Below are 24,130 nucleotides of genomic sequence, written 5' to 3'. Positions count from 1 at the left end.
AACCTGGTGCCGAAAGGATAATAGTGTCGACGCCAGGTGTACCTCCTCGGGGAGACTATTCCACAATTCGGGGGCCACCACTGAGAAGGCCCTATATCTTGTTACTACCGTCCGGGCCTCCCTATGGGTCGGGACCTGGAGGAGGGCCTTTGTAGTAGACCGTAGTGTACGAGCCGGTTCGTATCGGGAGAGGCGTTCCAGCAGATATCGTGGTCCCGCGCCGTATAAGGTTTTATAGGTTAGTACCAACACTTTGAATCTGGCCCAGAAGCATATTGGAAGCCAGTACAGGCGAGCCAGAACAGGTGTTATATGCTCAAACCGCTTGGTTTTTGTTAGCAGTCTGGCCGCCGCATTTTGCACTAGCTGTAGCTTCTGTTACGCTATCCTGCTTTAACTGCCATTACCACCATATCTAATATGGAAAGAACTAAGAAAACTCTTCAGTGAACCTTAATATTATAAATAACTCCTAATCAAAAACACTCTGTGCTTTAAAACATGTCTTTTCTTGCTTTAAGTGTTGAAAATTCAGTCACTAGTTCTTTTAGATCCAATTTTCCAGCTGTTTCATGTTCTGTTGACATTGTGTTGACAAGTCTAACAACTATACTTGACATCAGAATGTTAAGAGTTTATGACTAGCAAGTATTAATCAACCATCTCTCAAAGGCACACATTTACAGAGGGAGATTTACTGACAAGGTGGGTGGGTGTCAAATTCTATATATGCCTTTAAAACAGTAAAAGTAATGATTAACTTAATAGCTATGAATAGGGTCTCCACCTTTTTGAGACCGTGGGCACATTTGGAATTTTGAAAATGGCTGCCATGGAGGTGTGAACAATCCCAGTACAGTAGGGCCCCGCTTACAAGCACTTCACTTTCTGGCGTTCTGCTAATGCGGCGGCTTTCAATTAGGGGAAATTCCCAGTTTTAAAGCCAGTTTTGTGCTTTTGCGCCAGTTTTGCATCATTTTCACGCGACGCGCCCCATTATCCTCAATGGGTTCCACTTTACAGCGATTTCCGCTTTACGGCGGCAGTCCAGAATGGAACCTGCCGTATAAGAGGGGCCCGCCTGTATTTACTACAGTACTGCAAACAAAACATTCATTTCACAGAAGGCCTAAAGAGAAGTAACTTGCCCAAGAACCTTAGTAAAAAGCTGGTGTGGGACATGCAAGCCCCCATACATAAAGCCACTCCTTTAAATCCACAATCTTCTGCTCCACCATAACATCCGTTTCACAGAAGGCAAGTCATTTCTCCAAATCACTTCTAAATAAAATACGCCACCCGCACCCACATGACACCCTTTCCCTCCTGCATAGGCCCTGGGTCCTCCATTTTTTCTTCCTCCCCCAGCCCCTTGGCCTAGATCCTCCATTTTTTCCTTCCCCCCCAGTAACTGCCTTTCCTTCTTCCACTGAGGCACAGCTGCTACTCGCTTACTGTCTCTACTCCTCTCCAACTTCAAGTACTCTCCTGCTGACAGTGTCCAGCTCAAACTATCCTCGCTCTGCTAGTTCTGTCCAATTAGAACGGCTCTCAGTTCTAATTAGTCTTCTCATTGGAGAAGAAAGGGAACAGTTTTAACTGGTCTCTCTTCTCCCTACTGATAGTGCCCATTTCTGATTCTGTGGTCAGTTATAATGGTAGAGGACATGTCAGTGAGAGTGAAAAAAAGCTGGTGGCCATTATAATTTATAATTTGCAATGGAGCGAGCCAGCACCAGCGCCAGGTTTCTTGGGGCCTCTAGGCACAGGATACCAGAGGGCTCTTTTGCCCCATCCTTTCCTTCTTATACCACACCCCTCCATCTTGGCTCCTCCCTTTTAAACAAAAGCAAATTTTGACCAATGTGATAACCGCTTATTGTCAAAGAAAAACAACACAAACTTTCGTATTCCATTAGGTTTTTTTTAATTGTTGTGTCAACCGTATAACTTAGATATATAACTTAATCTGCAATCCTAAGCACACTTACCTGCCACCCTGGGTTCCTTTGGGATGGAGGGTGTAATATAAACTGAATAAATAAATAAACAGATTCATAGGGACTTCCATCCAAGTAGACATGTACATAGGATTGCCCTGTCATATACAGAACTTGAGCCCTAACTTAGATGTACACAGAAAATGTGTGTATCAGCATGCAAAATATCCCTTGTTCAATCCCTGGCAAGCCCAGGTAGGGCCGAGACTATTTCCTGCCTGAAACTCTGGGAAGTCACTGCCATTCAATCTAGACAATAATAAGCTAGATTGGCCTCTGCAAATTCTTCTAATTTGGAATAGCAAAATTCAAGAATTGGGAAAATAAAGAGTTTCTAGATTAGCTTTTTGAGAGGGATGTAAGGGAGAAGGGAAGAAGAGGAAAAGATCCAGTTGGACTTTGCTCTTTCTTCAGAGAGGGGAGAGAAGAAAGGTCTTGGGGTAAAAGCCGCTACCACCACTGGCTGCAAGCTGGAAGATCTGAGGTTTTTTTTAATTTATTGATTTTCTAAAAGGGGGTGGGTGATAAACTCCATTAGTGTATAGGTGAAATTAAGATTTTTGTCCCAACATACATCACTTTACATTGGCTTACATTGAACCAGATTTGCCATTTTAATGCCCATTCACTAGGGTTGCCATATTCCAGTCCCACAAATCTGGGCAGGCCTTGCTGAGATGGGACTTGGAGGCCCTGTTTTACAGTAGTTCCATTCATTTCTGGAGGGGTGAGCCCAGAAGGTATGTGTGGGGGAAATACCTATTTGACTCCTTGGCCATTGGCCTGTGGAGCCCCTCAGGGTTCCAACTTGTCCCATGTTATTTAACATAGACATGAAACCGCTGGGAGAGGTTGTCTGGAGTTTTGGGGGCCGGTGCCACAAGTATGCTGATGACACCCAACTGTATTTTTCCTTTCAACCTAAACCCAGGGAAGCTGTTTTGCTTCTAAACCAGTGTCTGTCTTCAGTAATGGATTGGATGAGGGCAAACAAAGCTTGATCCAGACAAGACAGAGGTGCTCCTTGGCAGTTGAAAGGCAGATCAGGGAACAGGGATTCAAGCTGTGCTGGAAGGGTTTACTCTCCGCTTGAAGGCACAGGTTTGCAGGACTCGGCCCTGAGCCTGGATTCTCAGGTTTCAGGAGTGTATTTACACAGTTACAACCAGTGCACGATTGTGCCCATTCCTGGAGATGTCTGATCTGGTCACGGTGAGACATGCCTTAGTTACATCCCATTTAGATGACTGTAACACGGTCTGTGTGGGGCTGCCTTTGAAGAATGTTCGGAAACTTCAGTTGGTCTAAAGAGCTGCAGCTAGATTGTTAATGGGCTGATTGCAGGGAGCATACAACTCCCTTGTTACAACAGTTCTGTTGGCTACCAGTTTGTTTCCAAGCACAATTCAAAGTGCTGGTTATGACCTATAAAGACCTATACAGCTTGGGTCCAGGCTATCTGAAGGACTGTATCTTTCCATATGAGCCTGTTTGAGCTCTAAGATCTTTGGGGGAGGCCCTTCTCTTGGTCCCACCACCCTCACAGACACATCTGGTGGGAACACGGGAGAGGGCCTTCTTGGTGGCTGCCCCAAGGCTCTGGAACTCCCTTCCTAGGGAGGTTAGACTGGCTCCCTCCTTACTGTCCTTCCACTGGCAAGTGAACACTGTTCTATTCTGACAAGCTTTGAGGAACTGACTGCAAGGTCTTTTAATAGTGTGACGTTCTACTTATCTTTGGCTTTTTTAATGGATATGTTTTAAATGGTTTTCATTCTATAAATAGTTTAATTACATATGAACAATAACTTTTTGTATGTTATCAATTTTTTTCTATATTTGTTTTGATCTTTGTAAGCCATATTGAGTCCCACTTTGGGGGGAAAGGTGGGATATAAACAAATAAATAAAACCTAGGACTGGATTGAACTTGATTTGGCACTGAGCTGGGGGGAGTTGAATGAGGTGGACCCCCAAGTGAGCTGGCAGGCTCCTGGCCCCAAAAATGGGGCGTGGCAGGGGAGGAGCCGCAGGATTACACCAGCAAAAATGCTGGCCTAGTAAAATTATGACTATGGTGCTCTGTGGGGAGTGCTTACTTCCAAGTAGGCCTATTTGTGGGAGTGTGGGAGCTGGCTCTTCCTGTCCGCTCCTGCACATGACTCCCGACGGAGCCTCCGTTCAGCTGGGTCAGTGGCTCCCGAGTGGCAAGTGGATGCTACAGAGCTTCCTTTTCCACTGGCCCCTTCTCCTGCTGGCTACCCATAAGTTGGACTGTACTCCCCATTACCTGAAATTAGTTAGTTCCCATTAAATCCATGGGACTTAAGGCATGGCTAACTTGCCCCACTGATTTCAGTAGGAACAAAGTTCAACTTACTTAGTCTGAATGCAACCCATTGTGTCTTATACGGGCCACATTATGTAAGATTTTTTAAAATGTCTGAAATATCAGCTGCTGGGACTCAGGCTTAATACTATCACTCTCTGACCTTGTAATAATTTGAAACAGATGTAGATTAGTTTTGGTTACTCATTAGTGAGGGGAGAGAATTTGGCACATACTCAGAGATATTTTATTTTCATTGTTTCAGAGCTTAGATTTGGCACTGAAAACATGTTCAGGCATTAAGTCCCAAATTGGGGTCTGCTGAGATTCCAGTTGTTGTTATTATTATTATTGTGCGACATAGGAAGCTTCTTTATATGGAGTCAGACCATTGGTCCATTCAGCTCAGTGCTGGCAAGACTGACTGGAAGCAGCTCTGCAGGTTTTCAGACAGAGGTCTTTACCAACCTGGACATGCAGGGCCTATCATCTCTTTATATGATAGTTTACAGATTAATACAAACAAACTGGACTGAATGTTCAATTTAGGATTCTAAGCATGTGTACATTACAAAAGCACACATTCAAAACCAAAGGGTAACATAAGCCCTCCGCACCCCCCCAAAAAAAGGCAGGTTCCTACTATCTTGGAAATAAGAATGACAAGTGCCTCCAATTTTAACCGGGACAATGATTCTGCCAGTTTGTTATAAGATGCTGGGAACTTTGAGAAACAGTGGCATACAAAGGGTTGGAGGCATGGAGAGGTTAATCCAAGAGCCGCTTTGCCTGTCTTGCTGCTGCATCCATTCTTGCCTGCCTATTGAGCAGTGCTGCATTACATCATCATCTCCAGAGCCCATTCGCTGAAGGTCGGGCTCTTTCTCCCTCTCATGCGAGGGGAAAGCAGCACCTTCCCCAGCCTGCAAACCTCTCCGTTTGTATCATCCGCGGGCACGCCTGTTCGTTATTTGTGAAAGTGGGGGAGTGCGAAAGGCAGGAAGCGGGTGGCATCGTGGTTGATTCCTCTCCTCTGGCCTCTTCAGGATCCTTGATGCACCTTGGCCTCTGCTGGGCTGCAACGGAGGAAGAAGGAGGATGGCGGAAAGCGAATGCGAGACCCCCAGCACTCCAGGGGAATTTGAGAGCAAATACTTTGAATACAATGGGGTGCGTCTGCCCCCTTTCTGCAGGGGAAAGATGGAAGAAATCGCCAATTTTCCAGTGAGAGACAATGATGTCTGGATTGTTACCTATCCCAAATCAGGTACAAAACATGGCTGAGTTCGGGAGGAAAGGGGCTGAGAACGAAGGGAGGGGTCACTTATTTTTCCTTGCATTTAAGGGGTAGATTGTTTTCCATCCCAGTTTTTGCCCATCCGCTCTCTTTTAAAAACAAGGTCATTTAATTACCATTGTAATTGTTATCTAACGTTGGATTGTGATCTGCCAGGTGGTGATTGTAGCCAAGCGACTAGCCTACCATAGAGGTATACGGTATGAGTAACGATTTCATACCTTTCCATCTCTCATCTTGATCTCCAAAATAGAACAGATATGTTCAGTGCTGTTTATGTGTGCACCAAAGCACTAGTGTGTGCGTAGGTGATTCTTGGGTCAATTTTTTGTGGCTCCAGCATGTTCCAGCTCCCTTATAAATGTGTTTTCTGCAATACTTTCTATGTGGAGCAATAATGTCTAGTCTACTGTTTATGTGCAGTGTGAGCCTAAGCATATTTACTCATAAGTAAGCCCCACTGAGTGCAGTGGGTTTAGCATACTAGCAGAGATGGCCCAAGTTGTTTTGAGACCTGAATTAGAAAACCCCCCAAATACAATAGAAAATGATTATCTCAGCCTAATGGTCTGAGAAAGCATGACCCCATGTAGGTTAAGAAGGGTTGTGTCAGCCCAAAGGCTTTGACGCCTGTATTAATTTAAGGCTATGTCAAAGGAAGATGATGGTTTGCTAGTTTCCTAAGATGTGTTGACTGGCTGCAAAAGAGATTAAATAATAGCTTGTTTTTGTTTTATTGAACAGGCCTAAGCGACATAAGTGTATCCAAGTATAATTAACTTGGAGGATTCACTATCACAAGCTGTGGTGACTGCCACACCTTGGGAGATGGCATTAAAAAGGATTAGACATGTTAGCTAGAGAGCCAGCGTGGCGCAGTGGTCAGAATGTTGGACTGCGACCTGAGACCAGGGTTCGAATCTCCACACAGCCATGAAGCTCACTGGGTGACCTTGGGCCAGTCACTGCCTCTCACCCTCAGAGGAAAGCAATGGTAAACCACCCCCGAATACCGCTTACCATGAAAACCCTATTCATAGGGTCGGCATAAGTCGGAATTGACTTGAAGGCGGTCCATTTTCAGACATGCTAGCAAAATGGGCTGGCCCATCCCCTGCTTATGAGCACTGGAAGATACATGCTGGGTGCTTTAGAAAAAGGAATGTTAGACTGGATACTCAGTCAGATCCAGCAAGACATCGTTGTGTTGTGAGTCTGCTTGGGAGAAAGACAGGCCTGACTGCAAATGTGGATTTGCCCACATAAATATTTTAGAGGGACAAACTATTGACTATTTTCTGCCTTGCCATTGGCCAGTCCCTAAGGTAAGGTAGATAGATGGCCCAGTATCTTACTCACTTAGAGGAAATTCAGTCATGACGGGCAGGATGATCTTCAGGAAACAGCACAAAAACACATTTTAAAAAAATACTTAGTGTGTGCTCGGGTAGCCTTCTGTGACTTCATCTGTTTGAAGTTGTAGGTCCAGCATTGGTTCTAGTTCCATGTACCTAAGCTCACTTAACAACTGGCACATTCCCATACGTATCAAAAGACAAATCTAACCAGTTCAGAGAGCCCAGAGGAGTGCTGCAGATCTAGATACACATCTGCATCCATGTTGGCTATGCGTGCAGAAAGCTGTTTCAGTGCGCAGAGCTCCCTTGTTGAATCGGGGAGTTAGTCATTTTGTTTGTTTTGCCTTGTGGTCTCCCATCCAGGCACTGACCAAACCCAGACCTGCTTAATATGGTGGTGGCTTCATGTGCCTTCAGACCATAGCTTGGGACCTGGACCATACCCTAGTAATGTCTAGTAAAAGGAACACATAATGCGATTTCGTTGCATCCAGCATTTCCCCACTCGCCCAGCAAGCTGCAGCTAATGAATTAGAGTGCAGGTGTCGGAATGCTGTATGTGCTGACATCACATGTTGGTTTCACTAGATCAGGGATGGGGAACCTGTGGTCCTCCAGATGTTGTTGGATTCCCAACTGTCAAACTCCCCCCCCCATTTGTTAATGGTCAGAGATTATAAAAGCTGTAGTCTGTAAAAAAAATCTGGAGGGCTGCAGGTTCCATATCTGAGCACTAGATGTTCCTGGGAAGATGTGAATTGGCAGCAGACACTTGTTCACTGTAATGTCTAGTCAGGCCAAGAAGCCACCTTGGTGTTTCTTATTGACTGAAATATAGGATAGAAATCAGGGGAATGAAATAAAATACGGAAATATGTCTCCACAAAAATAGTGTAACAGTGAAGAAAATGAGTTGTGGCTCAAGAAGTCATGATTTAAAATTCACCTTAGCCTTGAACTTACTGTTTGGTCTTAGAACAAAGAGACCTGTTGTACTTTAAAGACTAGTGGCATAAGCTTTCATAGGCTAGAGTCCGCTTTTCATAAGACACTGCCTCATGACCTTCACTCCTCACCTGTAGTATGGGGAAAATATTAAATAATATATATAAAGCACCTGAGCACTTTGAAATTGCGATATAATTACTGTTTATTTCTAGGTGCCTCAAGACTGTCCTGTTTTGTGGGAGGGATTCAAGTGCATACTGAAAATTTAGGTTTGCACAATTAAATGGATTATTGCACTCTGTCACCTTATCCCAACAAATCCACTTAAAACAAACAAACAGCAGAAGATTGTGTTTTTTTGCAGTTAGGAAAGTGACGGGGAAGCGCACTGAAAAGTGTGGGATGAATGAATGGTTAATAGGAAGACATGTCAACAGCCCACAAGCAAATAATGGTGGATGCTTATTCTTGTGTAACAAGTCAGAATGAATGTTCAGTAAAAACCCAACATAGTCTAATCACTGTGCAAGTTTTGTGCAAACAGTCCAGAAGAACGATGAATAAACAAGCCATCTGGAGCCTCCTTTCCTCCTAAACAACAGTGGCAACATTTGTTTGTGCGGATGCAGCTAATTACTAGGATGTTGTTGTTAATACAGTGCCTTGCAAAAGTAATCAGATCCCTGACCAATGCTGTCATATTACTGAATTACAAATAGTACATTGTAACTTCGTTCTGTCTGATCTTTTATTTTGAAACACTGAAACTTAAAATCAATTATTGTAAGGTGACATTGGTTTTATGTTGGGAAATGTTTTTGTAAGAAACATAAAAAACTGAAACATGTTGCTTGCATAAGTATACAACCCCTGTAGTGTGGAAGCTCCCAGTTTACACATATGAAAGAAATTCCCTATCGAGGACACAGTCACCTTACCATTGGCCTCCAACTGTGAACTGTTAAAGTTGCTGTCACGTTGTCAGGATAAAAACCCCACTGTTGAAGAATCATTGGTCAGGCTGTGGATCTGAAGGAAAATGAAGACCAAAGAGCATTCTGCAGAAGTGAGAGATAATGTAATACAAATGCATAGATTAGGAAAAGGATACAACATAATGAATATTATTAGTTTGGATATCCCAGTGAGCACAGTTGGATCAATAATCAGGAAGTGGAAGCTGCATCACACCACCCAGGCACTGCCAAGAAAAGGCCGTCCCTCAAAACTCAGCACTGAAACAAGAAGGAGACTTGTGAGAGAAGCCACAGAGAAGCCAACAATCACTTTGAAGGAGCTACAGAGTTCAGTGGCTGGGAGTGGAGTAATGGTGCACCAGTCAACCATATCAAGAGCTCTGCATAACACTGGCCTGTATGGGAGGATGGCAAGAAAGAAGCTGTTACTCAAAAAGTATAATATGAAAGCACATCTGGAATTTGCTAGAAAGCATGAGAGTGCCCCAGCTGTGATGTGGGAAAAGTTGTTGTGGTCAGATGAGACCAAGATAGAGCTTTTTGGCCAAAATTCAAAGTGCTATGTGTGGTGCATACCTAACACTGCCCATGTCTCAAGACGCACCATCCCTACAGTGAAGTGTGGTGGTGGCAGCATCATGCTGTGGGGATGCTTCTCATCAGCAGGGACTGGGCATCTTGTTAAAATTGTCCTGATTCTTTGGATGAGTTTCAGTTGGTTCAGCTCGAGGACGCCGACAAGGTGCTTGGACTAGTGCGTGCGACCACTTCTAGGCTGGACCTTTGTCCTTCTTGGCTAATAAAAGCTAGCAGGACTGGAACAGCCGGCTGGGCCAGGGCAGTGATTAACACTTCACTGCGAGAGGGAGTGGTCCCTGGTCACCTGAAAGAGGTGACAGTAAGACCACTTCTGAAAAAACCATCTTTAGACCCGGAAAATTTTAACAACTATAGGCCTGTAGCTAATGTTCCATTCCTGGGCAAGGTCCTGGAACGAGTGGTTGCAAACCAGCTCCAGACACTCTTGGATGAAACCGATTTTCTGGATCCATTTCAGTCCGGCTTTAGACCCGGTTTTGGCACGGAGACAGCCTTGGTTGCCCTGTATGATGACCTTTGTCGGGAGACAGACAGGGGGAGTGTGACTCTGCTGATTCTCCTTGATCTCTCAGCGGCTTTTGATACCATCGACCATGGTATCCTTCTGGGCTGACTCACTGATTTGGGAGTGGGCGGTACTGCGTGGCAGTGGTTCCGCTCCTACTTGGTGGGCCGTCTCCAGAGGGTAGCGCTTGGGGAGCATTACTCGGCACCCTGGGACCTCCAGTATGGAGTTCCGCAGGGGTCAGTTCTGTCCCCCATGCTTTTTAATATCTATATGAAGCCCCTGGGTGCGGTCATCAGGAGCTTTGGAGTGCGTTGCCATCAGTATGCTGATGACACGCAGCTCTATTTCTCCTTTTCATCTTCTACAGGTGAGTCTGTCAACGTGCTGAACCGATGCCTAGCTGCGACAATGGACTGGATGAGAGCTAACAAACTGAGGCTTAATCCAGACAAGACCGAGATGCTGCTGGTGGGTGGTTCTCCTGACTGGTTGGTGGATGTTCGACCTGTTCTGGATGGGGTTGCACTCCCCCTGAAGGAGCAGGTTCGTAGTTTGGGAGTCCTTCTAGAATCATCCCTGTCACTCGAGGCTCAGATAGCCACGGTGGCAAGGGGTGCTTTTTACCAACTCCGGCTGGTGGCCCAACTACACCCCTATCTGGACAGGGAAAACCTCGCTTCAGTAGTTCATGCGCTGGTAACCTCGAAACTAGATTACTGCAATGCACTCTACGTGGGGCTGCCTTTGAAGACGGTTCGGAAACTGCAGCTTGTGCAGAATGCAGCGGCCAGACTGTTAACGGGGCCCAGACGGTCCGACCATATAACACCTGTTCTGGCCTGCTTGCATTGGCTGCCTATATGTTTCCGGGCCCGGTTCAAAGTGCTGGTTCTAACCTACAAAGCCCTACACGGCACAGGACCACAATACCTGTTGGAACACCTCCCCCGATATGAACCTGCCCGTACACTCCGCTCATCAATGAAGACCCTCCTCCGAGTGCCTACCCATAGGGCAGCTCGGAGAGTAGCAACACGAAAAAGGGCTTTTTCAGTGGTGGCCCCCGAACTGTGGAACAACCTCCCTGATGAAATACGCCTGGCGCTAACATTACTATCTTTTCGGCGCCAGCTTAAAACTTTTCTCTTCACCCAGGTATTTTAATTAGTTAGTATATGTTGGAACTGTTTTAATCTTAACATTTTTAAATTTTAATGTTTTATATTGTTATATGTATATTGTATTTTTGATGCTGTTCTTGTTCTTGTAAACCGCCCAGAGAGCTTCGGCCATGGGGCGGTCTATAAGTTTAATGAAATAAATAAATAAATAAATTGAAGGAAGAATGGATGGAGCAAAATACAGGGAAATATTGCAAGAGAACCTGCTTCAGTCCACTAAAAAGCTGAAGATTAGGAGGAAATTCACTTTTCAGCAGGACAATGATCACAAGCCCAAGGACAAAGCACCATTGGAGTGGCTGAAGAACAAAAAGGTGAATGTCCTACAGTGGCCCAGTCAAAGTCCTGATCTCAGTCCCATTGAGAATCTGTGGCGCTCTTTGAAAATTGCGGTTCACAAGCGACGTCCAACCAACCTGAACGACATGGAGCGAATCTGCAAAGAAGAATGGGACAAAATCCCTCTGACACTATGTGCAAAACTGGTACATACCGACCCCAAAAGACTTAAAGTTGTTATTGCAGTGAAAGATGGCTTTATCAAATATCAATGTGCGGGGATTGAATACTTATGCAAGCAACATGTTTCAGTTTTTTATGCTTCTTACGAACATTTCCCAACATAAAACCAATGTCACCTTACAATAATTGATTTTGACTTTGTGTTTCAAAATAAAATATCATACAGAACGAAATTTCAGTGTACCATTTGTAATTCAGTAATATGAGAGCATTGGTCAGTGGTCTGATAACTTTTGCAAGGCACTGTACATTCATAACTCAATGGGCTGTATCCAACTAATTTCTACACAAAGCAGACACACTAAAATTAATAGTTCTAGTTAATCATATTCCTTAATTTCAATGGGTCTACTCTTTAATATGACTAATGTTGGATACAACCCGATATTATAAATATTACCACTCAACAGTCTTGTTTATCGGAAGTGGGTGGGAAATAATCAGGACAAAAACAAGCATTTTGAAACCTCATTTATTTATCTGGGAAGAATTAATAATAAATAATAATAATAAATTTTATTTCTAGGCCGCCTATCTGGCCGCACAAGCGGCCACTCTAGGCGGCGTACAAGATAAAGTAAAATACAACATACAAACTACATAAAAACCCAAGAACTACAATATAAAACGAAACCGAACCCACCCATAGCTAAAACCAATGGCACCCAAAAGAAAACAAAACCCCAGGCCACCTCAGCCAGCCGGCTTATGTATCCCTCCAAAGAGGGACAGGTGATGGAAATTAGTCACAGCTGGCTGGGTACCTGGGACCTGGTCCTGCAGGAGGCACGTCTGCCAGGCAGGAGTCCCACTGGGAAGGGTGGTGGAGATGGTGTTCCAACAGCAGCAGCAACAGCAGGCTCTCCTTCCCTGGGTGGCGATGTTCTCCTTCTTCCTGCAGGCCCTGGGTCTCCCAGGCCACCTCAGCCAACCGGCTTATGTATTCCTCCAAAGAGGGACAGGTGATGGAAATTAGTCACAGCTGGCTGGGTACCTGGGACCTGGTCCTGCAGGAGGCACGTCTGCCAGGCAGCAGTCCCACTGGGAAGGGTGGTGGAGGTGGTGTTCCAACAGCAGCAGCAACAGCAGGCTCTCCTTCCCTGGGTGGCAATGTTCTCCTTCTTCCTGCAGGCACTGGGTCTCCCAGGCCACCTCAGCCAGCCGGCTTATGTATCCCTCCAAAGAGGGACAGGTGATGGAAATTAGTCACAGCTGGCTGGGTACCTGGGACCTGGTCCTGCAGGAGGCACGTCTGCCAGGCAGGAGTCCCACTGGGAAGGGTGGTGGAGATGGTGTTCCAACAGCAGCAGCAACAGCAGGCTCTCCTTCCCTGGGTGGCGATGTTCTCCTTCTTCCTGCAGGCACTGGGTCTCCCAGGCCACCTCAGCCAACCGGCTTATGTATCCCTCCGAAGAGGGACAGGTGATGGAAATTAGTCACAGCTGGCTGGGTACCTGGGACCTGGTCCTGCAGGAGGCACGTCTGCCAGGCAGCAGTCCCACTGGGAAGGGTGGTGGAGGTGGTGTTCCAACAGCAGCAGCAACAGCAGGCTCTCCTTCCCTGGGTGGCGATGTTCTCCTTCTTCCTGCAGGCACTGGGTCTCCCAGGCCACCTCAGCCAGCCGGCTTATGTATCCCTCCGAAGAGGGACAGGTGATGGAAATTAGTCACAGCTGGCTGGGTACCTGGGACCTGGTCCTGCAGGAGGCACGTCTGCCAGGCAGCAGTCCCACTGGGAAGGGTGGTGGAGGTGGTGTTCCAACAGCAGCAGCAACAGCAGGCTCTCCTTCCCTGGGTGGCGATGTTCTCCTTCTTCCTGCAGGCACTGGGATTTAAGTTTTCCTTTACTGGGACAAAGTGTTTAACTTGGATTTTGCCCCAAGAGTCCAAAGACATGCACTTGTAATGTGTTCTGACAGAATGGCTTTAACAGAAACCCTTGACGTTCTTTTGGCAGTAATCTTATTCTTGGATGACAACTTCTCAGTCTCTTCTGCAGGTACTACCAGAGTTTCAGCACTGCATTCTTCTCAAGTTCCCCATCCTACTGCCAGCAATTTCTTAGGCTGAATGAATGTGAAAGAGGAGGAGGAGGAGGAGGAAGGCAATATGGTAGCTTTCCTCTCTTGTCAAAATCTGACCCAGATGAGCTTTTCCTTTTGTAGAGAGGAGAAATTGGTGTACTTCTCCTCCAGCACAGGCAAAGAAGATCTCCTTCCAGAAATTGCAGAGTCCATTATATAAAAGATTAGTTCCCTGTCCCACGTTCTTGCAAACGAATAGACTGCCATCAGGTTTACAAAACTAGCCTGTGCCAGTGTTCTCTGTACAGTGGCAAAATAAGGCTGGTTTATTGTCTACTTTTGTTGGATTATGTATCTTGATGAAATACAGACTGTCTTCAATTTATTTTGACAGGCAAATGAAAAAGTAGTACACTTTTCCATGTACAGTAGGGCCCCACTCATATGGCAGGTTAGGTTCCAGACCCCGCCGAAAAGCGAAAACCGCTGAAAAGCGGATCAGCTGTAGCATGGGGGTCTGGAACCCAACCCGCTGATTGAGCCAGAGGAGAAGATCAGCTGTAGCGCGCTACAGCTGATCTTCCCCTCCTCCAGTGCAATCAGTTGGAGTGCGGGAGTCTGATCCCCCTAGGAGAAGATGAGCTGTAGCGCGCTACAGCTGATCTTCCCCTCCTCTGGCGCGATCATCTCCAGCGGGAGTCTGATCACTCCAGAAGAGGAGATCAGCTGTAGCGCGCTACAGCTGATCTTCCCCTCCTCCGGCGCGATCATCTCCAGCGGGAGTCTGATCACTCCAGAAGAGGAGATCAGCTGTAGCGCGCTACAGCTGATCTTCCCCTCCTCCGGCGCGATCAGCTGGAGTGTGGGAGTCTTATCCCCCTAGGAGAAGATCAGCTGTAGCACGCTACAGCTGATCTTCTCCTCCTCCGGCTTGATCAGCTCCAGCGGGAGCCTGATCGCGCCAGAAGAGTCTGATCGCCCCAAGGAGAAGATCAGCTGTAGTGCTCTACACCTAACCTTTCCCTCCTCCGGCGCAATCAGCTCAAGCGCGGGAGTCTGATCGTGCCAGAAGAGGAGGAGATCAGCTGTAGTGCACTACAGCTGATCTTCCCCTCCTCTGGTGAGATCAGCTGGAGCACGGGGAGCTCCAGCCCCCCTCCAGCTGATCACCCCGCTGGCCCCGTATTAACGGAATGCCGAGAAGCGGGGCCATACTGTACTTCCATGCTGGAAATTATGATGTTTCTGAAGCATTTCAGCGGGAGGTGGGAAGCTACTTCTTTTAGGATTTGAACATGTGCCAATTAAATATTGACCAACATGCCAGGCACACTGACCTCTAAACTCCCATATTTCCACTCTGTTTCACAACTATACAAATATATTTGCTCTCAACCCATATACGGCCTTTCATATACATACAAATACAGACATGCATGAAAGTATATAGGGGTCACCAACTTTTTCATGTGTGAGCACATTTTGAGTTTTGAGTGAAAGCTGTGGGCACCAATCCCTCTGGTCACTTCTCTTTCCCTCAGATCAGCCCCAATGCAAGGCACAGAAAAAGGGAACTCATGGACGCACACTTCACTTTTCCTTGTGATCTTGGTAGAAGTTGAATCCAGTAGAACTAATCTGAGCCTTGAAAAGTACATAGAGCTAAAAAGGGAGGTGGGAAAAAGCAGTGCTCTTCCATCCTCCTACAGCTCTGTGTACTTCTCTAGGAAGAAAAAGGTAGCCACCCTTGCCACCTCATGACCAAGGGGAGGGGGTATCAGAGGCTTTGTAGATGCTAGGGAAGACCTGAAAGGTGCCATTGCTAACACAGGCACCGTGCTGCCGAACTATGGTAAAGAAATGCATTCATACCCACTTTCTCCACATCATGCATAATTTCACACACCTCTGTGTGTTATGTCTCTTCTCTGAACAGCTGCAAATGTCATAATCTTTCCTCGTTTCCCCTTGATCATTTTGGTTGTCCTTTTCTGAACCTTTTCCAGCTCTACAATATCCTTTGAGGTGAGGCAAGCAGAACTGTACACAGTATTCCAAGTGTGGTCACACCATAGATTTGTATAATGGCATTATGATACTGGCAGTTTATTTTCAATTCCTTTCCCAATGATCACTAGCATGGAATTTGCCTTTTTCACAGCTGTCGCACACTAGGTCAATACCTTCATTGAGCTATCCACTACAACCCGAAGTACTTGTTTCTGATAAGTCATCATCAGTTCAGGTTCTATGAGTACATACATGAAATAAAGATTTTTGCCCCAACGTGCATCACATTACATTTGTTTATATTAAGTTGCGTTTGCCTTTTGCTGCTTGTTCACTCAGTTTGGAGAGATCTTTTTGGAGCTCTTCTCAATCTAATTTTGTTTTAGCCATCCTGAAACATTTAATATCATCAACAAACTTGGCAACTTCACTGCTCACCCCAACTCCAAATTATTTACGAACAAAAAGTGCAGGTCCCAATACTGATCCTACATTCCTCCACTGGAAGAAATGTCCATTTATTCCTGCTCTCTGTTTCCTGTTACTTAATCAGTTCGTGATCCAGAAGAGGACCTCACCTCTTCTTCCATGACTACTAAGCTTATTCAGGAGACTTTGGTAAGGTAATTTGTCAAAAGCTTTTTGAAAGTCTAAATACGCAATGTCAACCGGGTCTCCTTTATCTATATGCTTGTTGACACTCTCAAAGAACTACAAAGGGTTAATCAGACAGGACTTATCTTTGCAGAAACCATGCTGGTTCTGCTTGAGCAAGACTTGTTCTTCTATGTGCTTGGTTATTTGATCTCACTGCGAGAACCATATGTAAGTAGAAAGTCATCACCAGGATGCAGTTGTTGAACAGTAAGAGCTGCAAATGGATGTTTTCAACTGGGAGCTGGGAGTGGAGGGCTTGTGCAAGGGCTGGTGACAGACAGCTGATCAGTTTCTACTGGTGAAGAACATGGGGATGCTCCTAAGGAGCACATGAGCCAAACACTGTGAGTGTAGACAGGAAAAAGGTAGAGTTATACAAGTCCTTCACTCCCAGCTCTTTGTCGAAAGCATCCATTTGCACGAGAGCACCTGCTCTACCGTAGTTCTGTTGTTTTGGTATGCTGCTTCATTTCCCTGCATTGATTCCCAACATATGTACATGCACGTAGCCAGGCCTTTTTTGTGACAGTATTCTCCAGTATAGAGTACACTTGCCTCTTTGTTTGCTGCCCATGGCAGCTATTTTGTGCTGGCACCCGCAGCGTTTTTATCCATATATATATCTCAACACTTCATTTTGTACCCCCCCAAAAAGCACTGCATGTATCCCGTCTGAATTTAATTGGTGAACAGTCTACAGCACTGGAGTGCCACTGGTGTTGCTTAACTCTGATATTTTCTTATCTCTGTGGCAGTGGCACTATTGAATGACTCTGAATTATGCCCTCTGCCTTCTCCAGTGGAAATCCTTTGGAGTACAAAAAGGCTTGAGTGGTTGCAGAGCCAAAATGCCTCATCTGAAAAGTATCAGCTGCAGGGTCGGTGCTATCACTAGGCCAACTAGGCAGCCGCCTAGGGCGCAGACCTCAGAGGGGCACAGTACTGACCTTTGAGGGGCACACTTTTATACAGATTAGTTTTTTTAACCATTGGAAAAATGCAACTAAAATAAATTTAGCAGTTTCAAGTTTTGTGCTTTTCATTTTTTCTACAAGACATCTGTTTTTGAAAATTGAAGTTAGCAATTTTTTTGGGGGGGTGCAAGTAGTTAGCCTTGCCTAGGGCACAAAATAACCTGGCACCTGCACTGATCAGCTGCCACTTCCAGGTTCAGGGTCAGGTAACTTGTTCCCTTCAATTCAGATAGATTCAAAACTTCCTGGACAAATAATCCCAGATAATCTCCTTTGTTCTTTGACACACAAATAGGAGAACTTCAGGAGAAAAGAATAGGTAGAGGGCCCACATTTGAATTAAAAAAAATTTGCATCTGCTTATGCCAGTGTCCAGTCATCATTTTTGCTGTTAAGGATTCTGCCATGCCCTGGGCAAATATTTAATTGAATGTGGTAGACTGCATAGAAGCAGCAGTAGCATGCAAATGCCAAATTAGAACCAGCTGGCTACATCTTTATTGCTTTCCTTAGATGCACATCTGAAATATTTATGGCATGCAGGAAGCACTAAAAGCTCTACTTGATTCTCTCTCTCCTTGCCTTGTTTTAATTTTTTTTTATGAATCCTGCACTAGATCCATATCTATCGTAGACTTTGTTATTTTCATTAAAACATGATTCCATGCTGGTTTGCTAAGAATTTATTAACAGCACCCAAATTGTGTTTTCATTTTTATAAATTTGTAGGGCAGTACACTGTCTCAGAGAGGAGGTCAGGTCTCCTGCTCCCTTGGTGCATTCACTATAGCTGCCCAATTTCCCTGCTTTTTAAAGTTTGATAGAAATATCTGTTGGCTATAAGTATGTTATTAAACCGTCAGGGTTTTTTTGGCCTATTAGAGAATAAGTAATAGTAGGAAGCAGTGTAAAATAAGGCATGCAAGTCCTTTCCAGGAAAGATGGGTGGCAGGTCAAAGTCAAACACTAGTTAAAAAAGGTAAAGGTGTCCCCGCACTTATAGTGCGAGTCATTTCCGACTCTTAGGGTGACATCTTGCAACATTTACAAGGCAGACCGTATATATGGGGTGGGATTGCCAGTTCCTTCCCCGGCCTTTCTTTACCCCCCAGCGTATGCCGGGTACTCATTTTACCGACCACGGGTGGATGGAAGGCTGAGTGAATACCAAAGAAAAGAAGATTGGGACAGAGCCATTTTAGCGTTACGTGGGGCCAGTGGGTGAGGTCAGTCATCTTCTGCCAACTGCGGCCTCAAGTTGTGGATCCGTGGCAGTTGGAGTGCTCCTCTGAGACAAGGTGGTCCTCCAAAGGTGTTCTCTGCAATGGTTGCTGGAATGTCTGGCTTATTCGAATGGCATGGTGGTGTAAGATGTGTGAAAAAGTCACAAATAACAGTTTCTGGAGTGCAAAGTTGCACACAGTATTGAAAGTTGAAAGAAAAAAATATAAAGTAGAAAGGAAAAAAGGAGGGAGAAGGATGTAGTAGAAGGATCTGGCATGTAAATCCTTTTCTGGGCTTTGCGTTAGAGTAGGTCCAAGATAGATCACTTTACACAGAATCTGTGGCCGGGGAGTGGGGCAAGGCCCAGGGTCCTTCTCAGGATGGTAGCTGTACATTCTCTGGGAGTGTCCGAACTGACTAGATTCTCAGCTCTCTTGGATCTTCAAGACGTTTTGGCATCCACAAGTGGGGAAACTCACTAGGTTTGTAAGCAGCACAGTGTTGCCTCTGGCCCTAACTCAGTTCACAGAAGCATAGAATTGTAGAGTTGCAAGGGGCCTATAAGGCCATCGAGTCCAACCCCCTGCTCAATGTAGGAATCCAGCTTAAAGCATACCTGACAGGTGGCTGTCCAGCTGCCTCTTGAATGCCTCTAGTGTCAGAGAGCCCAACAGCTCCCTAGGTCATTGGTTCCCCTGTCATACTGTTCTAACAGTTAGGAAGGTTTCCCTGATGTTCAGTTGAAATCTGGCTTCTTGTACCTTGAGCCCATTATTCCGTGTCCTGCCCTATGGGATGATTGAGAAGAGATCCTGGCCCTCCTCTGTGTAGCAACCTTTCAAGTACTTGAAGAGTGCTATCATATCTCCCTTCACCCTTCTCTTCTCAAGACTAAACATGACCAGTTCTTTCAGTCTCTGTTCATAGGTCTTTGTTTCCAGTCCCCTGATCATCCTTGTTGCCCTCCACCAGAACCTCTTCCAGTTTGTCTGCATCCTTCTTAAAATGTGGGGGAAAGGCCAAGAGGCTGGGGGTCCCTCCTCATGGGGGGATTTCCTCCTCTGGGTTAGGAGGGTGAGTTTCTTACTCAGGATCTCAATGGTCCTTCCCCACAGTAATTATGGGGATGGATAATTTGTCTCCCACCATTTGGGTTGGGGGGCAAGCCAGCTCCTAATACTGGTGGTGGCCTGAGATATGTTCAATGTATATGTCCTGAGACCACTGGATATCTGACATCATCAGCTTGTGCATGAGCTTGGCATGAGTTTGCCTACACTGTAAGCTCTCTCAGTAGGGGTTCATTGCGAGGATCCCAGCCTACCTGTGCTCCAACGAAACTTCATACTCCCCCCTCCTAAGTGCCAAAGGGGCATACTTGCAGAGTTTGCGATCCCTGGCTTCCCTCGTGGCTGCTTTTCTGTACTCAGAGATGTTGATGTAGGCCACGATGATTTTCATTTGGTCTTCATCGTGGACGACAATGTTGGATCTCAGTTGGCTTCTTGTGTTGGGTACGAACCAGTTCAGAGATATGGTGCCCATCAAAGTGGTTGTGGCTTTGGCTAGAAGATTCATCATTGCATCATGCCAGTGCTTTCATGCCTTTGAACAGGGCTGGCAGCTGCAGAGCATATGTAAAAGGGTCTTATTGGAGTATCTGCAGAGGTGATACTGCATGTCTGCGTTGCTGGACATGCCAGCTTTGTTGAGGGGTACAATGTTAAAGCAGGTACAGTGCTCAAAACTCCAGTCAGCAAAGCGTGTGAAGTCTCCTTGAGGCATATAATGGTTGCTGGTGTCCCATTGTGAGGTGACTTCAGATACTTTTCCCTGGGGTGGCTTGTTCTTCACTGCAGTGACATATTTCTCTCTTACTGACTCTTGCAGAGTGCTCACAACAGGTCCTCATTCTATGAGTAAAGAACTTCAAGTTCTGGTGGCTTGCTTGGGTGGTGGAGATCTGTGGGCTTTCTTACACATCCTAGGCACACTGGCAGCCAATTAGCTTATTTAGGTGGTGTGTCACATTCCAGGTGTGGGTGAAAAGGGAAGAGAAGTCATCACCATTGTGGCTGAACTCATTTTCTAGTATTCCACTGAGATAGGTGGCCAGGTCTTGATGGTTTTGTCTGGGCGGATGAGGATGTAGATGGCACAGGTGACAACCGCAACATCACTGAAGTTGTCCAGTTTGGGAATGCCTGCTCCTCGCCATCACTGAGGGATGTGGTGGATGTCATTTGGGGGACTGAGCCATTTCTTGAGCAGAGTGTTTCTTGAGCTGCATGCATAGAGTAGATATTACACCAGGACTACCCAAACTGGGCTTATTTAGAACTAATTTAAGCCTTGTAAGCATTAGCTCTAGTTGCACATTTTGCATTGGTATGTGTGTATGTGCATGTGTGTATACCAGGATGTATTTGTCTTTTGGATGAAGATACTGGCCTTTACTGTTCTCTAGAATGTCTACATGTAATATGAAGTAACAGTGCCACTATATTCTGCTAATGTCCCACTGAGAGTTGGGAAAAAAAAAGTCTGTGGAACATTAAGCTCCTTCAGACTTTACCTGCTTGCAGGGAATGGAAAGCACATGTGATTTGCTCTTCCTGTTTTCATGTTGCTGGTCTAACATTTAAAAAGGCATGTGCATGACAGACATGCAAGTTCATTCTGCATCCAGAAACTTGCACATCTCTCCTCAAAGGTCCCTTTTCAAATCTTACCTTCCAAAGAGCAACCTGCACTTTTTGTTTCCCTGTAACTACCTGAGTGGGAATGAAGGTGGATTCTAAAACCTATTTTAAAAACATGAACCAAGGGCAGAACTTGAAGTTGGGTGATAATCATAGGGTTCTGAATCAAGTGGGGGAAAGTGACTGGTGAGGGGATGCAGGAGAAAAGCAGGGAGAAGGAAAGGGTTAAGCATCCTCCCATTGCCAACCTATCACTTTCCCTCTACGTATGTCTCCAATCCTGCTTTCCGGATTGGGAGGCAAGTCTAGGGTTGGAAGTTTTGAGTTTACTGCTAAATGTTAGGGCTCTGCCCTGGATTTGGATGAAGCTCAAACCAAAGAGGGGCTTCAGATAGTCCTGCACTGCAGGTTGGCTGCTCATGCCTTTTCCCAGCAAGGAGACACATGCACACAGTTTAACTGAGCAGAACCGAACCCTCCACTCATCCACAGGGAATGCAGTGGTGAAGCAACACCTGGCAGGACAGAGCCCTCCTGTGTGCTGTCTGCAGTGTGGTCTTTTTTGGGGGGGGGAGATACACAGTCTCCTCCCCCTCCCCAATGTTTAATTTGGGTGTAAAAAACTAATCAAACATTAACCCCACCCCAGAATTAATTCGGGGCCAGAGCCAGGTCACATCTGATCTGGAGCCCGGATTGGGTCGGGGGAGTCATGCACAGCCCTACTAAATGTCTCGTTCTGGCCTCAGTTAAACAGATGCTAGCCACAGTTCACTGTAGAAGTACAAAAGCTTAAGTCCCCTAAAATTCAGCATGCCTGTTTATGGCTACTGTGGCTGCAATCCAAAATGTACTTGCTAAGGACAGGGAGTCAATCTGATCGAACACGATGTGGCATTTACTCTGAGGAAACGTGTATAGATTTTGCACTGTATGTTTCCGCAGTTACATCGGATTGCCTTTAGGGTTGTCTTTGCAACACCTGTCAAAGATGGATAGATTATTTATTCGACTTATTAGTCGCTTATCTGGCTGAATTGTCAGCCACTCTAAGCAACATACAAAGCAGAACATGCAAACATCAAAACATTAAGAGACTAACAATAAAAACTAACAATAACGGAAAAGCTAAAAAAACAGGAACAGCAAACCAAAAACATTCATCTTCCTGGTAAAGGACAGTCCCCAACAAATGTCACTAAGAGCAGGGGTGGGGGGCAAGGCAGGTGGAAATGCTTGCCCCTTGATGGTCCCAGCACAGTCTCATCCCTGCAGCTCCTCCTGATAAGGCCCAGGCAGAGGGGTGGGGCAAGGCAGGTGGAAATGCTTGCTCCTTGATGGTCCCAGCACAGTCTTATCCCTGCAGCAGCACGACTCAGCCTACAGCTCCTCCTGATAAGGCCCAGGCAGAGGGGTGGGGCAAGGCAGGTGGAAATGCTTGCCCCTTGATGGTCCCAGCACAGTCTCATCCCTGCAGTATTTTATTCCCGGATCATAGCCTGTAAATTAATGTGCTGCTTTTTCATCTTGCAAAACTGGTAGCGTGACACAACAGAGCTATTCAAAATGAGTAATGAAGCCATCATTCTGCCCCAGCTGCAATGCACATGTTACTTGCTAAGATTGGTTTGTGGAAGAATATCAGCATCAGGCACATATTAGCATCAAGCAAACATCTACATGGCTGATGCAAACTACTGCTGGTCTGCTGTTATCCTTTTGTCAAGCGCCTGGCTTTGGCTGCTGTCACCATGAACTGCTTCATGAAGTCCTTGAGCTGCATTACAGAATTAGCCTGTGGCGGTGAACACACCAATTCATTACTTATGTCCAGCATCCAGGATTTGTTTATTAAAAGAAAAAATGACATTAAAGTCAGACAAGAGTACATCTAAGGTTCACAAAAGTGTTGTGTAAGGGTGGATATAGACAACCATTTATTAGAAGTAACTCCCCATAATTTGCATGTAACCACTAAGCGAAGTGTTTGAGCACATACAGGCAATTTAACTACTCGCACCTCAGAGTAACTTGGTCATTCTTATCATTACGCCAAGCAGGAAAATAGGAAACTGCCTTAGACAGAAGGTCCACCTAGCTCAGTACAGTAGGGCCCCGCTTACCGGTGCTTCGCTTACCAGCGTTCCACTAATGTGGCGGCTTTGATTCCTCGTTTTTAAAGCCGATTTTGGCATTTTGCGGCATTTTGGCGTGACGCGCCCCATTATATTCAATGGGGTTCCGCTTTACGGCGAGGGTCCGGAACGGAACCTGCCGTATAAGCGGGGCCTGCCTGTATTGTCTACACTAGCCTTTCCCAGTGTGATATTGTGTACAGGTCCTATCACCCAGACCGTTGACCATGATGGCTGGGACTGATGGGAGTTTTAATCCAAAATACCTGGAGTGCACCAGATTGGAGAAGGCTGGTCCACACTGATGTGGGCAGTGGCTTTCCAGAGTTTCATACAGAGGTGTTTCCCAGCCCTATGCGGAGATGTCAGGGATTGAACCTGGGAACCTCTGCATGTGCTGTGCTACCTTGCTCTATCTGAAAGCACAATATGATTTCACCGTCATATAGAGAAGGAGATTTCCCCTCTTTTATGTAAGCCGTTGGAGTCCAATTATTTTAAAGATTATATTTTATGTATTTTGAGGGGTTTAATCTAAATTTTGTTTTACTTGAGCCAGTATTCTTCAACTTTGGGTCTCCAGATGTTGGACTACAACACTCATCATCTCAGCCAGCATGGCCAATGGCCAGGATTGATGAGAGTTGTAGTCCAACAACTTCTGTGGACCCAATGCTGACACACA

At 45.7% G+C, this 24,130-nt stretch overlaps 1 protein-coding gene across 2 annotated transcripts in view; it reads left to right on the top strand.

Moving 5' to 3' along the window:
- The first annotated feature begins 5,201 nt into the window (after window positions 1-5,201).
- Window positions 5,202-24,130, top strand: part of SULT4A1 (sulfotransferase family 4A member 1) — a 45,305-nt gene continuing 26,376 nt past the window's right edge. For both annotated transcript variants that reach the window (XR_009764279.1, XM_061637876.1), the window contains exon 1: window positions 5,202-5,596. Coding sequence is in view for 1 of the 2 variants with exons in the window: in XM_061637876.1 (XP_061493860.1) it covers window positions 5,428-5,596 (169 nt within the window). In the remaining variant the exon portion in view is untranslated. The remainder of the gene's footprint in view (window positions 5,597-24,130) is intronic.

The sequence above is a fragment of the Rhineura floridana genome, chromosome 8 (assembly GCF_030035675.1).
Source record: "Rhineura floridana isolate rRhiFlo1 chromosome 8, rRhiFlo1.hap2, whole genome shotgun sequence".
Classification (NCBI taxonomy): domain Eukaryota; kingdom Metazoa; phylum Chordata; class Lepidosauria; order Squamata; family Rhineuridae; genus Rhineura; species Rhineura floridana.
This window is presented reverse-complemented; position numbering and strand designations above follow the sequence as displayed.